At 45.4% G+C, this 16,592-nt stretch overlaps 1 protein-coding gene across 3 annotated transcripts in view; it reads right to left on the bottom strand.

Annotated features, from left to right (window-relative positions):
* Fam53a (family with sequence similarity 53 member A) overlaps positions 1 to 16,592 on the bottom strand; it is a 32,042-nt gene that overhangs the window by 11,617 nt on the left and 3,833 nt on the right. For all 3 annotated transcript variants that reach the window (XM_028758261.1, XM_028758258.1, XM_028758260.1), the window contains exons 3-5: positions 10,831 to 10,945; positions 6,007 to 6,233; positions 1,035 to 1,089 (exon numbers count right to left, since the gene is read on the bottom strand). In XM_028758261.1, the coding sequence (XP_028614094.1) occupies positions 1,035 to 1,089; positions 6,007 to 6,084 (133 nt within the window). In that variant the 5' untranslated portion in view covers positions 6,085 to 6,233; positions 10,831 to 10,945. The remainder of the gene's footprint in view (positions 1 to 1,034; positions 1,090 to 6,006; positions 6,234 to 10,830; positions 10,946 to 16,592) is intronic.

Here is a 16,592-nt window from a genome sequence, read left to right as displayed (position 1 = left end):
GCTGTAAAGTTCAAATAGCCAATGACCTGATCAGAGGATGCTCTGACACTCTTAATGGGAGAGCATCCAACAGGTCACTCAGCTTCTCCCTGCTCCTTCCACCCACTGACAAGCTAAGAGACACTGGAGTACAGGCCACCGAGACCAATAGAAAACAGCCAAGGTCATCTCTGGGAAAAGATACATCAAGGAGTGATCTGAGACAGCAAGAAGGTAAGCAAGAGACTGAGAGGAGAAGGGAAGAAAGGAGTGCATAGAAGCCCTCAGAAACCCTGAGCAGGGACTGAGGTACTTAATGTGGTCTCATATGCAAGACGGACTGGAGGAGCCAGGTCAAGTGGGAGTGAAGACACAGGCCAGGTGAGGTGGGACCAGATGGAGACTTCACCTCTTACTTCCAGCTGCTTGTGAAAAGGTTGGCAATACTTTTGTAATCCGGTAGTTAGCCAAGTAAGGTGTTCCAAGTGTCAAGACCAACACAGAGTCATTCCAACCCCAGGGTCTTTGCTTGGATTTATTCCCACACTTAGGGTCCACCATCCTCTCTAACTGCTAAAGAGCAATGTGTCAGGAAGTGAGTACGAGCCTACGGAGGTCCAGGAGTCCTCATTCAGCCAGTGTGTACTACAGCAAAATGGCAACCAGCACCACATACCACCTGATCATCCTTTCTCTGGTAGTTGAAGGAAGCCACGAAGTAGACCCATGTCTCACATAAAAGGTAAAACAGTCCTTAGCTTCCTCCTACATCACCAGCAGCAGCAGATGCAGAGGCTTTGCTGAGCTTTGACCCTGGCTCCTCCTGCTTAGAGGCCAGTTCTGGCTCCTGGCCTATGAGCAGGGAGGGTGGTGGCTCATGATCTTCCCGCCCCACATATTGGTCACACAAAGGCCTCCCTGAACCTTCTCTGACTATCTGACTCAGTTCAGCTCCAAGACCCCCCCACCCCCGGCCAAAGGCCCAATGCCACCTTGCTCCATCATCAGCTACTTCAGACTTAGAAAGACCCTCCCTGGGCTTCTGAGACACTTACCGCCAATCTCCAAAGGGAACAAATGGCCACTTTTGTTCAGTTTCTCAGCAGAATACTAAAAGTGATAAGAGAGAAGTCTCAGTACTCATGTGAAAACTCAAGAGTTTACCACAGTAATGCTATTTCTCCCTAATACCTCCATTGGGGTTTAAAATTAAAAGCACTAGTCTCTGGGAAACACCTTTTCTTAAGAAGAATTAACATAGCCGGGCGGTGGTGGCGCACGCACGCCTTTAATCCCAGCACTCGGGAGGCAGAGGCAGGCGGATTTCTGAGTTCGAGGCCAGCCTGGTCTACAGAGTGAGTTCCAGGACAGCCCGGGCTATACAGAGAAACCCTGTCTCGAAAAACCAAAAAAAAAAAAAAGAAGAATTAACATTATAAAAACATTTATTTTGTATGGGGTGGTATAGAGGGGTGGGTTGTGTATATGTTACAGTGAACATGTTAAAATGAGAAACAACTTCTGGGAATTGGTTATTTCCTTCCACCGAGTGATGAAACTCAGGTTGTCAGGCTTGACAACAAACGCCTTTACCCACTGAGCCCTGTACTGGCTCAGAACAAGTTTTTTAAACCTAACAAAATTTAGCTGAACAAATGGACATCATCCTAAGCCACTTCAGGCTTCCTCATATTGCTCTTAAAGCTCTGACCTTTTCCTTTGGATGACCTGAGCTAATGGTCTTTCAAACCTCGCCACACAGTTACTTCTCAGAAAGACCTGAGGGCTGGAGAGATAGGTCAGCAGTTACGAACATCAGCTGATCTTTCAGAGGATCCCAGTTCAATTCTCAGCACCAACACAAAAGCTCACAACCATCCAGGGAATCTGATGCCCTCTTCTGGCCTCCTTGAGTACCAGGTACATGGTGCACATACATTCAGGCAAAATATTCATACATGGAAAATAAAAATAAATACAAGTTAAAAAAAAAAAAAGGCTGAGCCAAGACCTAAGAGCCCTTTACTGCTCATGACAGTCCATATATAAGATCCAAGCCCTAGCCTAATAGCCCCAGTCCTGAAAAAGAGTCCAGACAGCAGGGTAACCTGCCTCCAGGAAGGTAGATAAGTTACTGGCAGTCTTAGAGATTAGCAGGAAATGCCATAGCAACTGTACCTGAAGTTCTGGGGAATCATTGTTGCTTCACATAGAGAAAGCCAGGTGTTTGGTATACATTTATAATCCCAACATTCAAAGAGGTCAAGGCAAGAGGAATACTCCACATTCCAGACCTAGCTTGAACTACTTAGCAAGACCCTGTTCAAGTATAGTAGCATATGCCTGTAATCTATCACTTGGGATTCCACAGAGATGGAAACAGAAGGACCAGGAGTTTGGCTACATAGCAAGTTCAAAGCCAGATGGGCTAGGTAACACTCCATTCTAAACAAACAAACATTAAAAGTTGGGTCTGAGACCCAGAAAAAGGTACCCCTTCAACAGCAGGTAGGCTGCCTACAGACAGACATGCCTTCCTTTGCAGTGGATTATGTTTCCCCTAACACAGCTGAATGGTGGTGGTGAACACATGACCAGCCTGGGCTCTGTGGGCACTGGACAACCTCAGGTTCAAATGGAAAGAGAAAGCTCTTTATAGATACGACACATGGTTGGAAGCTCTTACACCACCGTGAGCTACCCATACCTTTCAAAGATCTGCAAATGACCCAACTTTTGGGCCAGAATATTGGTTTTGCCAATCCAGCCACTCCAGCCAGCAATCCTCCTGCTGAGGTCCAACTACTTCCCGAGAGCAGGAAGTAGTTGAAGTTCCTGCTGTTTTCATAGTCCTCCTCCCCTCGGCCTGCATTCCTAGTGTGCATAATAATACACCCACCATGAGAACACAACACACTCCAGGAAGGACAGGCTTTTTTCTTAGCCAACAGAAATGGCTCCTAAAAAATTTGAGGATCTGTGGACCTGTATCTAACAAGATGCACTCAGCGCACATTCAAGGACTGGCACAGCATAGACAGACACTTCACAGGAGGTATCTACAGGGCTCTGGCTGGGTGAGAGATGAGATGAGCAGGTGACCAGCCCAAGGACACCGGTGCAGACACTCAGGACAGTGGGTGTGATGCAGGAGAGCAGAGCACTGAGTACATCCATTTGTAAGGATCAGCCTCTCTATCATAGCACATCCTGGGGCCTGAGACATGGCAGCTGCTGAGCCTCCTTGGGAGATAAGAAAATGGATGTGCTGAGATAGCAGTCTTTCTGATGGACATGGCTGGGGAACACAGGGGCAATCAGCTGTGCTACATCCATCTGGGCAGTAAGTAGCATGATACTCCATGCTGCTTGTCCCCAGCTGAGGCACATCACAGGGTCCTCTCTCTTCCGCTGACATCTAGCTCAGCCTTTTATTCTACCCTGGACTAACACTAATGGTGGTGGTCTTGGATGGCTTCTCTCTCTGCTTCCCTTGGCCTCATTATCTTCTCCCACAGCTGGAGGGGACTGCTACCCTGACCTGAGTCATAGTCCTTCTGCTTCAAGCCTTCGGCACCTGAGTCAAATCCCAGGACCAAGGCATATGTCTTGGGGTTCCTATTGTGATAAAATGCCCTATCTAAAAGCAACCTGGGGAAGAAAGGGTTTTGTTTGACTTCCTAATCTTGAGTCATGGTCCATTGAGAGAAACCAAGGCAAGAATTCAATCAGGGCAGACACCTAGAGGCAGGGACTAAAGCAGAAGCCACAGAGGAATGCTGCTTTCAGGTCTGTTCTGCACAGCTTGTTCTGACTGCTGTCTTATAGGGTAGTACTATCCCTACTGAGTCATGCCCTTCCCATCAACTGTTAGCCAAGAAAATGCCTGTAATTTTATTTTCTCAATTAAGATGCCTTCTTCCAAGATATGTCCAAGCTTATGTTAAGTTGACCACAACCAACCAGCATAGCATATGATCTGTGATACCACCAAGCCCTCAGCCAGGAAAGCACTTCCCACACACCTCACTGCCCACATCCTCCAGCTATACTGGCTCCAATCCCCTGCCTCTCTAGAAGTAAGGAAACCCTTTTCCAGCTCTGTATCAGAAGCCTCAATGCACAACTGAGATGCATATGTAAAATTCAGGTCCCAGTGTGCCCTGTTGTCTGAAGAGACTCTGGGCCCCATTACCTGTCAACTGTTCCTTCTCTGTTGCCCCAAACCCCTCACTCACACCTTCCATCTTCAACATACACTCCAAATAACACCACAGATCCTCACTATGGCTCTGGCAGTCCTGCGATACACGAGCCCACTGCATTCACCAATCCTCCACCTACAGTCATAAACTATCTGTGCCTCACTTCCCTTGAGTTAGCAGTGAGAGTCAGGCATAACCACTCATTTTTCCAGGTCTTTCTTTCTGTAACAGCTGGAATATTCACTATCCTCCAAGTACAAAAAGGCAAACTAGGAAAAATTGGGTGTGCCTCAGGTTCAGGGTGTATAAGCTGAGAAAAGAGGAGCCCATGTGACCACATGAAATTAGCACAGAGAGCAGAGACGGGAAGAGTCAGCCCTGCTGACTCAGCAGAGGACTAAAGGACACTGACTTCAGAGAAGGACCAGAGGTGCAGGGCCAGGTACATCATGAGGCCATAGAACACAGTCCATTGTGTCAGACATCAGCCACTGTCCCCAGCAGAGCTCTAAGACTGGGTGAGGTCCCTCGCATAAAAAATCCTCTAGCTCAGTTCCCTTGGGATTCAAAAGCTGAACCATTCTAATAGCCCAAGTACGAGAACTGTTGCCACTACAACTGTCTTCATCTAGCACATGGGGGCTCAAGCTGGCAGCACAAACGACCCAGACAAGCATCAGAGCCATAGCAATGGAGGCTGATGTTTAATGACTTTTAGTTTTATTAAAATTTAATTCTTTGAAATTTTACTTTTAAAATTTATATCTAGCTTTGCTATTAGAAAACTGTCACTGGCTGGTGGTGACACACACTAATCCCAGCACTCAGGAAGCAGATGCAGGTAAGTTCAAGGCCAGTCTGGTCTACAGAACAAGTTCTAGAACAGCCAAGGCTATGCAAAGAAACCCTGTCTCAAAAAACCAAGAAAACTGTTACTTATGTTTAGGATAGCTTAAAAAAGTGATTCTACTTTTCCAAGAGTAATTTTATGAAAAATGTATTGGGAAGAATAAACGTCCAAATATAGAATGACTTCTGCCTGCAGTCTGCGCATGAACACTGCCCAACTTGGGCAACATCATCACACAAGGCCTTAAGAGAAGAGTGTAAGAGTTTTCTGCATAAAGAATCTTTGTATATAACAGAAATCTTTCTTTGGTTTGTGTTTCTGGAATCCCTAGCTGTACTCAGAGTGTATCTGTGTTAGTGTCAAGTCATGTCACAAAAACAATACATTAAAGTGAATCTGGCAAGAAGTAATAAGTTATAAATATTACACATTAAGAATAGGTAACCACCAGATGTGATAGCATATACCTATATCCCAACATTCAGGCAGAGGCAGGTAGATCTCTGTGAGTTCAAGTCCAACCTAGTCTACACAACTAATTCCACGCCAGCCATGGTTACACTGTGAAACCCTGCCTCAAACAATAACAACACATCCAATAAACTAATTATAAATTAATAAATAATTGACTTCATGGTAAAAAAAAATTAAAATTAAAAAATGCACTTCCTAAAGCTAAAGCACATGAATGAATCTGTGATGACAAATCCTGAGACAGTTTCCCGGAAAGGAGTAGCAGGACACAGGAAGATTTACTTACTCTGCCCCATCTGGTAAGCAGGCCACAGAATTAATTCTGTATAGGTCAGCTTTGTATTAGAAGTTGGTTTGGTTTATAGTGATGATCATGACAGACACTGGCTTCTGTCCAATGCCCCCAGCTCAGCTCTGCCTCCACCCTACACTGTGCACCTCATGCCTTTGGCTCTGCACAGTGGGCTGTGCCCACCTCTGACCCCCAAGCCAACTCACCGGGCCAGCCTCACAGGCCCTGCGGGTAAGGTCATCCAAACTTTGGTTCTGCAGCTTGTCCGTGATGAGAGTGACCATGGTCGGAGCTCTTCCTTAGCCCACATCTATGGGCACTGGATTTCCAGAACACCAGACATCAGCAGGCTCAAGCCATCAGGTCTGAGCTAAAACTCAGGGTTATAGCTCTGACTTAAAGACCCATTTCCAGACTCTTCAGGGCTTTATCTCTGTAAAGAGAAATTGCCATATGACCATACACTTCAATCCATATTTCTGTTATATACAACATCCTGTGTAAAAAAAAAATGTTCCTAATATCCCTCTTTGACAAATGCCTTCCTAATTCCAAGATAATCAAGTATGTCCCTTTCTGAAACCTCTAGTAATATCTTCTAGACTAGTAGTTCTCATTCTGTGGGTTACAACCCCTTTGGGGATCGAACAACCCTTTCACAGGGGTCACCTAAGACCATCAGAAAACACAGATATTTACATTATTAATCATAACAGTAGCAAAATTAGTGATGAAGTAGCAATGAAAATAATGTTATAGTTGGGGTCACCACACCATAAGGAACAGCATCAGGAGTGTGAGAAGCACTGGTCTAGAGAAGACCAGAAGATAAGGTACTTATTAGACCCAGCCTCCAGGGCCTTTCCTGAAGCAGCAAGAAAGCTCCTGGCAGGCTCTGTCCCAAAAGGGCAATGAACATGTAAAGAGAAACAATAGCAGCCACATCCAGTGAGAACACCAGCAGTAAGCTACTGGGCCCCATAACACAGAGGCCAATTGAACAAACTGCCCCTAACTCCAGCCCTTAGAGCTGGGATTCTCTTTACAAAAGATGAAGGGTGGGATGCCAGAGGCAAGCACAGAACTCTACTGCAACAGGTCCAGTCTGAGGCAAGGGACCAGGACCACCGTGGTAATGGTAAAAAGGAAGACCATGGGCTCTTAGCTTTTTATTCCTGGGAGTAAGCATCTAAGAGTACACAAGAAGCCCTGCACCCTTTGCAGCTGCCATCCTACTGTGCGTGTGGAGCTCTAATTCTCAGTGTCTCATTGCAGGTGAGTGAGCCAAGGGCTACCATATCAGGGTGGGAAAACATGGCAAACTGGGATAACAACACGCAGAGCTGGGAGTGGAGCTCAGTGGTGAACACTTGCTTAGAGTGTAAAAACAGACCTGGGTTCTATCATACACTGCAAAAGAAAAACTACAAATGTGAAACATCCCAGGAGGCAGCTGTGCCTCAACATGACGAGGGACTGTCATGTAACTCACCAGAACAAGCACACTACTCATAAGATGGATCAGAACAATAGAGCAGAGCTCCTATGAGTTAGCCCAACAAAATTACCTCAGGACCTCTGCAGGATATATCCATGAGCAAAAAAAAAACCAAAAAAAACAAAAAACAAAAACATTCTGAGGTACAAGTCATCTCCCTCCACCCAGTAAGGCACTCCAAAGAGGAGAAAACCTGGGAGTGTTTGCCCCAAGATCACGGGTATGACCACAACATCCACACCTGCTGGAAGTAATGTCACAAGGCCGGTAGGGGTCATGCTGGCAAACAAAATGCACCCAAGCCTAGGGCTCTGTCACTAGGAGGAGAAAATCATGTGGATATTTTTACAGGTATCAGAAAGATCTCAAATAAGATCAAATACCAACTTTTCATTCTTGAAAATATATATATATTCTGTCAACAGAAAAAAATAAATATTTCCTCTGTGACTTTGAAACATGAGGCTCAAAAACCAGCATGTGACTCAACAAGACAAGGTTGACATGTAGCAAGCATGGGGATCAGGGCCACGTGTCACCAACAGCATACTGAGCACACATTGGCTAGCCTAGAGCCTGGCATGAGTTTCCATTAGTGGATGCAGGAAGCAGGTACCCAGCCCAGGCACATATGTGAGCTCAGTTCAATAAAAGGTACCACCAACACATGAGGCTGCTCTCAGCCAGGGCTATACCACATCACTCACATAATATTTCTGTTTAGTCTATCTGACTGAAATCCTATCCACCATGCCTAAAGGCATCAGCATTTAGTATACTCTAATCCAGCACAGTGAACACCATCTCCAACTTACACCAGAGAGGAGCAGCAGCCAGAGCAGGGCCAGCCTGTATGTTTTTCTTTCTTTCAAGTACAGGAACCTAAATCAGAACTAGCTATGTCATAGGAAAAGTACTGGTCATCCATAAGCTTGACAGAGTCAGCCAGGACACGGGCAGCCTGGCCTCACTGGTCATCTAAACTGAAAGCCCCCAATCCCCAACCTCTGAGCCATGCCTTAACAGGGGAGGGCTTTGCAGGGTTTTCTATCAAGAGTAGTAATGACAAGTGGCACCCTCCTGACCCACATGCCACCATGGGGACTCTCAAACACCTTGTTGTCATTTTTTATTTTAAGATTTACTTTATTTTACGTGTGTGGATATTTTGGCTACATGGATGCCTGTGGACTACATGTATGATGCAGTGTCCATTGAGGCCAGAGAGAGTATCAGATCCCCTGGACCTGGAGTTACAGACAGTTATTAGATGCCATGCGAGCACTGGAAATTGAACCCAGTTCCTCTGGACAAGAAGCCACTGGTCCAAGACAGGGTTTCTCTGTGTAGCCCTGGCTGTCCTGGAACTCAATCTGTGGACCAGGCTGTCCTCGAACTCAGAAATCCGCCTGCCTCTGCCTCCCAAGTGCAGGGACTAAAGGCGTGCACCACCACTGCCTGGCGACAGATTCTTTAGAAGCAGTATGTCTGGCTAGAAAGATGTCTCAGGAGTTCAGAGCACTGACTGATCTTCCTGAGGCCCCAGATTCAATGCCTAGAACTCACAGGGCAGCTCACAGCCTTCTGTAAACTCCAGTTCCAGAGGATCTGATGCTCTCTTTTGGCCTCTACAAGCAATGCACACACGTGTGCATAGAAGCATTGCTGGCAAAACACCCCTACACACAAAACAAAAATAAAATCCCCCCAGGAAAATTTTAAAAATAAATGCTGAATCATGAAAGAGCAGCGAAAGGCCCTGGCCCAGGCGGAAGGGCGCAAGATGCGATAATGAGCCTCCAAGAGACAAAGTCTGACTAATTGCTGTTAGATGACAACATATTACTAGCATTATTTTCTATTTTTATCAGTGACCTGGTGTGAGGCAAGGGGTGGATATTTGGAAGTTCTGCATGTTGCTTAATAGGGGAATGGATAAGTAAGTATAGAATGTCACCCTGTCATAATCACAGATGTTTAAAATGTGGAACAAAGAGGCTGCTGGAAACTGCTGAGGGAGGCATGTGTGCAGCATAGGTCACAAAGATGGGGCAACTCAAAAGCAGCTCATGGAACTAGGGTGTGGCTCAGTGGTAGCACCTATCCCTAGGTATGCAAGGCTCTGAGCTCCATACCCACCATTGCAAAACAAACTACAGTACACATGTAGAATGAACTAGCCAGGCACTATTTAAAAAAAAAAAAAAGCCTTTCTTGCAAAGACCGAATCTCCAGGTAAGGTCACTTCATCGATCCAGAGGTTAGAGCTTGAATATAGTTGGGGGGGGGAGGTACAATTCAACCCATAATGCCAAGTGAATCTCCCCCTACAGGAACCTGAATGCACAAAATGAGACATAGCTCAAAAGGCCTATTTAGAAGGGCAATCAGAGAAGCCTCTATGGTGATAAGCAAGACTGACAGGTAGGCAAGAGAAGAGGGGGACAAAGGCCAACACTGATACCAAGGTACACATAGGGAAGACACAGCCAAATCAGAGAAACCTGGCTCAGATAATGGACTGACCAGCCCTGCCCAGGACAGGGGGACAGGTGCTCTGATGAGAGTTGACGACATGGACTTGTAAACTCAGGTGCTCAGGGAACACATCCGGCCCACACCCACTCCTCCTGAGTGTCAGCTCCTCATGCAGAGTGAGCATGCCACAAAGGACAGGCTACAGTCCGCTCACTTCCCTTCCCTCTACAATACATTCACCAAAACTGTTTTCAAGTAAGCCTGTGGCTTGGATAACCCTCTACCCAGCTCCCTGCTGCTCCTCCTTACTCAGCCATGCCTTTCCTGGCCTGGCGACTGCTGACTATTCAGCCATGCCTTTCCTGGCCTGGTGACTGCTGACTCACTCCTAAGGCAGTCCTTTGACCCATGTGGCAGCCCTGGACATGGACTCAGCAGGTGATCCTAGTGCTCCAGTCTCCTTCAGTCATCCTTTCAGGACTCCAGGATACAGAGCAAAATCCTCACCCTAGCCCAAATTCTTCTTCTCCGTCCCAAAGTACGGCCATGCCAGCACCAAGACTGGCATACCCTGAGCAGGTACTCCACAAAGGCAGTACAGGAGTGCCCACCAACTCAGCTCCACCAATGACAGAGACCTCATTACCTGGGAACTACCCTCAAAACCAGCATCAAAGTAGGTTCTCTATTTTTTGTTTGTTTGTTTAATTCAGTTTATCACATGGAGTTGAGTGAACACTGCAATGACAACACTATCTACCTCTGGTTGCAGAAAAAGTCCCACTTTTGTTGAACAGTCCCTCCCCAGGCTCGGTGAATCTGTTCAGATTCTGGCTCACAACCTCCATGTTCCCACATCTCTGTGTCCAATGTCCCACTTTGCACAAAACATTCCAGGCATTTGGAATTAGAGCCCATCCCACACCAGCATGACTTAACTAATCACATGTAAAACAACCGCATTTATAAACTTAGCTCAAATCTTGGGGTTAAGACTTTCACATACAAATTGGGTATAGTCCATTAAACCATAACAAGTCATATTTTATCTTACCATGGCCAAGATATATCACATGGTACAGGTTCAAAGCCCATGCAACTGTGTGTGTCTGAACTTGCCCACGAGCCGTTCTCCAAATTCACTGTGTTCCTCAGCTCTGGACCTGGAACTAATACATATCAGCAGTGAGAAGCTGCACAGTCTCCTAGGATCCTCACTTTATAACAGTGTCCACCCCCCCATATCAGTAACTGTACTTACACTAGCCACCAGCTCCACTGTACTAGCCCATGCTACTCTTCCTGAGGACTCAGTGTACTTTATTTGTTTACTTGTTTGTTTATGAGGCAGGATCACTGTGTAGCCCTGGCTGGCCTGAAACCTACTCTATAGACTGAGTATAGGCTGCCCTTGAACTTACAAGATCCACCTGCTTCTGTCTCCCAAGTGCTGGGATTTATAGGCATGTGTCACTATGCCTGGCTATGAACACTTTTAAAAAATTTTTAAATATTTATTTACTTATGTATTTGGGAACTGGGGAGATTGTTTATCAGTTAAGAGCACTTCCTACTCTTGGAGAGGACCTGGGTTCAGTCCTTAGAACTTACAATAGCAGCTTACAACCATCTGGAACTCCAGTTCTAGCGAATTTGACACCCTTTTTCTGGCCTCCTCAGACATCATGAATATATGTGGTACACACACATATACACAGAGGCAACATACATAAAATGAAGTTTTAATGTATTTATTTTGTATGTATGCACAGCACGTATAGAGATCAAAAACAACTTGCAGGAGTTGGTTCTCTCTTACCACAATGTGGGATCTGGTGCTTGAACTCGGGTTATCAAGCTGGAAGGTGTCTTTACCTACTGAGCCATCTTGCCAGCTCCCTCTGAACATTTTCAGTAAACTACTCTCAACAGAACACTACCTATGAAAAAGGGTCCAACTGAGGTCTGCCCTCAAGTCCTTTCTGTTTTCAAATACAATGTTTCTGCCCAGTAAAGTCTCCCCACAAGTCTCCAGCAGGATTATAAAGCTCTTAGGCTCACGTCAACTGGCTCACAGATGTTACCCATGTTGTCTTGGGAAGCAATGCTTTCTTACCCGCTGTGTCTGGCCTCATCTTGCAGCTTCCTAGGAATAGTGTCCCTGACACACGCAGCTACTCTTTTCTGCTGCTGGCAGGAAGCTCACACCTCTGGCTCCTGTCTGGCTTCTCTCTTCTTTTCTCTCCAGTGTTAGAATAATGAGCAAGAATTTCAGGTATCTTCCAAGTCCCTTGGGGCCTCAGATACTTGGTGGCTCCTGAGTGTCCTCAGTGCTTCTCTGGAAATGGTCCCAGACTGTCCTATTCAGACCCCTGAATTCATCTGTCTCTCCTGCCAGCTCTCCAATCTTTCGGACTGCCACTGCTCTACTTTCTAAAGCCCACCCAGAGCTTCATCCTCTAAGTTTTCTGATTCAAGACACATATGCTCCCGGTATGCCTGGCCTCCACAGTGCTTCCTCCTCTCTGCTGCTTTGGTGTCGTCTCTCCTCTCTGCCTACACATCACCTAACCTTCTAACTACTTCACACTACTCCCATTCTACAGATTAAGGGTCTCTGAACTTCTTGGCTTTCAGGCAAGAATTTCCTCTGATGTTTGTCATCCTGCTCTCTGTTTACACTATGAGATGGAAGCCACCATTGCCACCACACTGCAGAGGGTCTCAGGCTTGCTAGGTTACAACCCCCTTGGATGAGAAGAACTCATCCTGGCACTCCCACAGGCAGGCCACCTGATGTGGAATTTAAGAAGGATTTGCAGCACAATAGGATCTGTGTGAACAACCAGGCTCCAGATCAGTCTAGAAATAGCATGGACAGGTGGAGAAAAGTCACCTTTGAGCAGCAGGCTCAAAGCAGGTACCCAGCCAACACAGACCTTGATGTCAAGTTCAAATCTAAGCTTGATAGGCTACTCCATCTCCTCCGTTCTGGCTCCTAACATACTACAGAGGAAGAAAAGCTTTCAAGTCCTGCTTAAAGAGCTTGTCTTTAAGCACAAAACCTGGAGACTAAACCACAAAAGCTGGCCAACAGAGAATTATCTTTATCATGTTGCTCCCACTACAGACAAAAGCACGATAGCCTGAGGTAATTCTATCAAAGAAGCCCACCAGTTAGTTCTGTTAAACCAAAGACATCCCAAATTCAAGAACCAATAGACAGCTAACAGACATACAGTGCCATGTTTTCAGTTTCTTTCTTTAGTTTTCTCTAAAAAAAAAAAAAAAACCCAAACCTATTTGAAAGCTAAACACATGGTACTCAAGAGGCTGGGGCAGGAAAAGTATCAAGTCTAGTGACTGGAAACTGGCCTGGGCAACAGATAGAGATTTTCATCTCTTAAAATAAAGACAGATACAAATATGGATACAGATATAGATATAGGTAATAGGAATGTGCAGTACTGGAGAGATAGCTCAGCAGTTAAGAGCATTTGCCAATCTTCCAAAGGACCTGGGTTCTATTCCAGTCACCTGCATGGCAGTTTAGACAATTATCTGTAACTCCAGTTCCAGGAGAGCCAATGACCTCTTCTAGCCTCTTCAGGGCACCAAGCATGTAACTGGTGCACATACAGACATGCAGACAAAATGCTCTCACACATACAAGTAAGTATTTAAAACTAAAATGTAATAGGACCAGCAAGATGGCTCAGAGAGTAAAAGGCTGACAACCTGAGTTTGACACCCTAGAACTGAAATGGTAGACAATTGACTCCTACACCATAGCTTGTCTTTGCTACTTTGTGGGTTCTTCTTTTTCCCATCTTTTATCACACCTCTTCCCCAGTTTCACTCCTATCACTAGTTAAGAGAGAAAGAAGGATAGAGGGGAGAGAGATCTCTGAATCTAACTGATTTCTTCTTGTTTCTTCTTTGAGCATGACTACTAATGAACCACAACCAACCAACCAGTCACCTCCTCTCCCTGAATGACCAACAACCAGCCACCTCCTCTCCCTGAATGACCAACAACCAGCCACCTCCTCTCCCTGAATGATCAACAACCAGCCACCTCCTCTCCCTGAATGACCAACAACCAGCCACCTCCTCTCCCTGAATGACCAACAACCAGCCACCTCCTCTCCCTGAATGACCAATAACCAGCCAACTCCTCGTCTGGCTCTAACATTTATATACTCTCTGAAAAGTTCCCAGAAATCCAAATGTCACACAATTACAGAAACTATCTGCAGCTGGCAAAAACACACCTCTGCTAAAACACAAGGCAAATCAGTCCAACTGCAGCAGACAGCCCAAAGCAGCACCATAGCCCCACACCTGGGATTAAAATGAAAACAATATTTCTGTGTGGATTTTGTTTTTGTTTTTCAAGACAAATTTTCTCTGTGTGTAGTCCTGGCTGTTCTAGAACTATCAAACTTACAGAGATCCACATGCCTCTATCTCCAAAATGCTAAGTTCAATGGCGTGTGTGCCACCACGATCAACTTATTTCTGTGTTTAAAAGAAACCACACACACACACAAAATAATTTTAATGTAGAGCACTTAAAAAATAACTAACAATCTGACTGCACATCAGTTACACCTGTCAAATCATGAGCAGAAGCATTAGAACATGCCTGAGACACCTACACTCCTTTCAGGAAAAACAGAGTCTATCAGTGGTCAGAAGCTAGGCAGTACAGACTAAAGTGAAAAGGGTATCCATCTGCCAGGCTCTTAGAGACAAATCCCAAAGGCAGCGTGCTAGGAGACGTGTGACAATGGCCTAGGGAATCCCTGTATGTATATGAGGTCTAGCCAGACCCACCTGATCAACCTGCCTGAGACCCTACACATGGGCTACCCCACTAAGCTGCTATAGAATTCCACACCCCCAGAAACCATGGACAAAAATCAATGATTGTTAGTATTTCCAGCTACCAATTTTGGAGGTAATTTGTTATTCTGCCACAGTAGCCCCAAACAATGACACTTAATCCACAGAACAGAGTCAAATGCTCTGTTCTTCTCTGGGGCCAGTCACCATTCCTGCAGGAAACCAGGGAAGATGGAGAGCTGGAATCTCATGTGCCACATAAGGTGTGCAAATGAAAGCAGTACAGACTTAGATTGCTGTCCTCCTTTGGTAGTCACTGATCAGCTGGAGCTCAATCCTTTTTTAAGAAATGTTACATTTAGATGCCATGCTGATTCTGGAAAGCCTGGAGCAAAGCCTTGTCTGGGTGCCACAAAGCTGGTCTTACTGATAAACCGTAAAAGTTTTTTTGGAAAGCATTTTCAAAACAAAATAAAGAAAAGGACAAAACCTCCCCTGACATAACAAATCACCATCTTAATAGTATGAAAACCCATAACTAGTTGATTTGGACAGTAGGAAGTTTATGTAAAAGTGTAGAGGAGTAAAAGTCAATTCATGTACTCCTTTATACTGACAAGCTAAAAAAGAAAAAAAATCACATTTTGGGATCAAGAGATGCCAAACAGCATTTGACAAAATGCAGCAAACAAACAAACAATTTGTGATAAACACACAAAGAGAAAGAGACAGACAAACAGAGGCACAAACACAAAAGCAGAGTCAGGTGATGGATGTACTACATCAGTCCCAGCACTTGAGATGCAGAGGCAAGAGGATCTCTGAGTCTACAGAGGCAGGCTGGTTTACAGAATGAGTTCTAGGACAGCCAGGGCAACACAAAAAAATCGTATCTTAAAAAAATAAATGAATAGATTGAAACAAAAAAACAACAAAACCCCACAGGAACAGATGTCTGCACACACAAGGATCTGGGTTCCACTCCCTAGGACCAGGAGGAAAAGAAAAATGGGTGTAAAAAGGAAGAGGGTGTAAAAGGGTGTTATTATTTGGATGTTCCCTTCCATATCTCAGGCCATTTCAGTGTTATTACATCATGAGAACTCTTCCCTAATGAAATATAAGAGGCTTCTGCGGCTCACCCTTTTGCTTTCCAGTTCATAAGGAGACATCTCCTCTCTTGAGCCTCATAAAATCACAGCCTTTTCTTTCTCTTCTAACCCAGGAGGACTAGACCTCCTTCTGTAGGCTCCTTTCCCTCCCAGCCTACAAAAACATAGTCTTTCCCTCCCTTCCACAAGACACATAGCCTTCCCTTCTACCCCAGAAGAACAAGGTCTTCTCCTGCCTTCTACTACATAAGGACACAGCCTTCCCTTCTCTTCTTCTAAGAACACAACCTTTCCCTCTCTTTCCACATAAGGACAAAGCCTTCTCCTTCCATTCTATCACAGAATGACATGACTATGTCCTTCCTAATGTAAGGACATGCCTCCCTTTCTTACATCAGATAGACACTCCCTTTATCCCTCTATCACACTACATGAAAACATGGCCTCCTCTATCACATGTAAAAGCATGGTCTCCTCCCTCCAATACATGTGAGCACATGGTCTTCTCCCTCCTACCACACATTAAGGGCATGGCCTTCTCTCTGCTTTCTATCACATGAGAATACAGCCTCCTGTCTCCACTGCACTATGTGAAAACATGGCCTCCTCTACCACACCATGTAAAGGTATGGTCTTCTCCATCCATTGCACAAAGGAAGGACATGCCTCTTCTTTCTTACATTAAAGGCAAAGCCTTCTCCCTCCTACCACGTTAAGGGCAGTCTTCCTCCTGCCTTAAACCTTGTTAGGCCAGGGCCTTCTCCCTCCTGCCTCATGACAACACAGCCTTCCTCACTCACAGGCAAGAATGCACCCTTCTCTCCATCTAGAAGATGCTGCATCCTTCTCTCCATCT

The sequence above is a fragment of the Grammomys surdaster genome, unplaced genomic scaffold, assembly GCF_004785775.1.
Source record: "Grammomys surdaster isolate TR1022 unplaced genomic scaffold, NIH_TR_1.0 126187, whole genome shotgun sequence".
Classification (NCBI taxonomy): domain Eukaryota; kingdom Metazoa; phylum Chordata; class Mammalia; order Rodentia; family Muridae; genus Grammomys; species Grammomys surdaster.
This window is presented reverse-complemented; position numbering and strand designations above follow the sequence as displayed.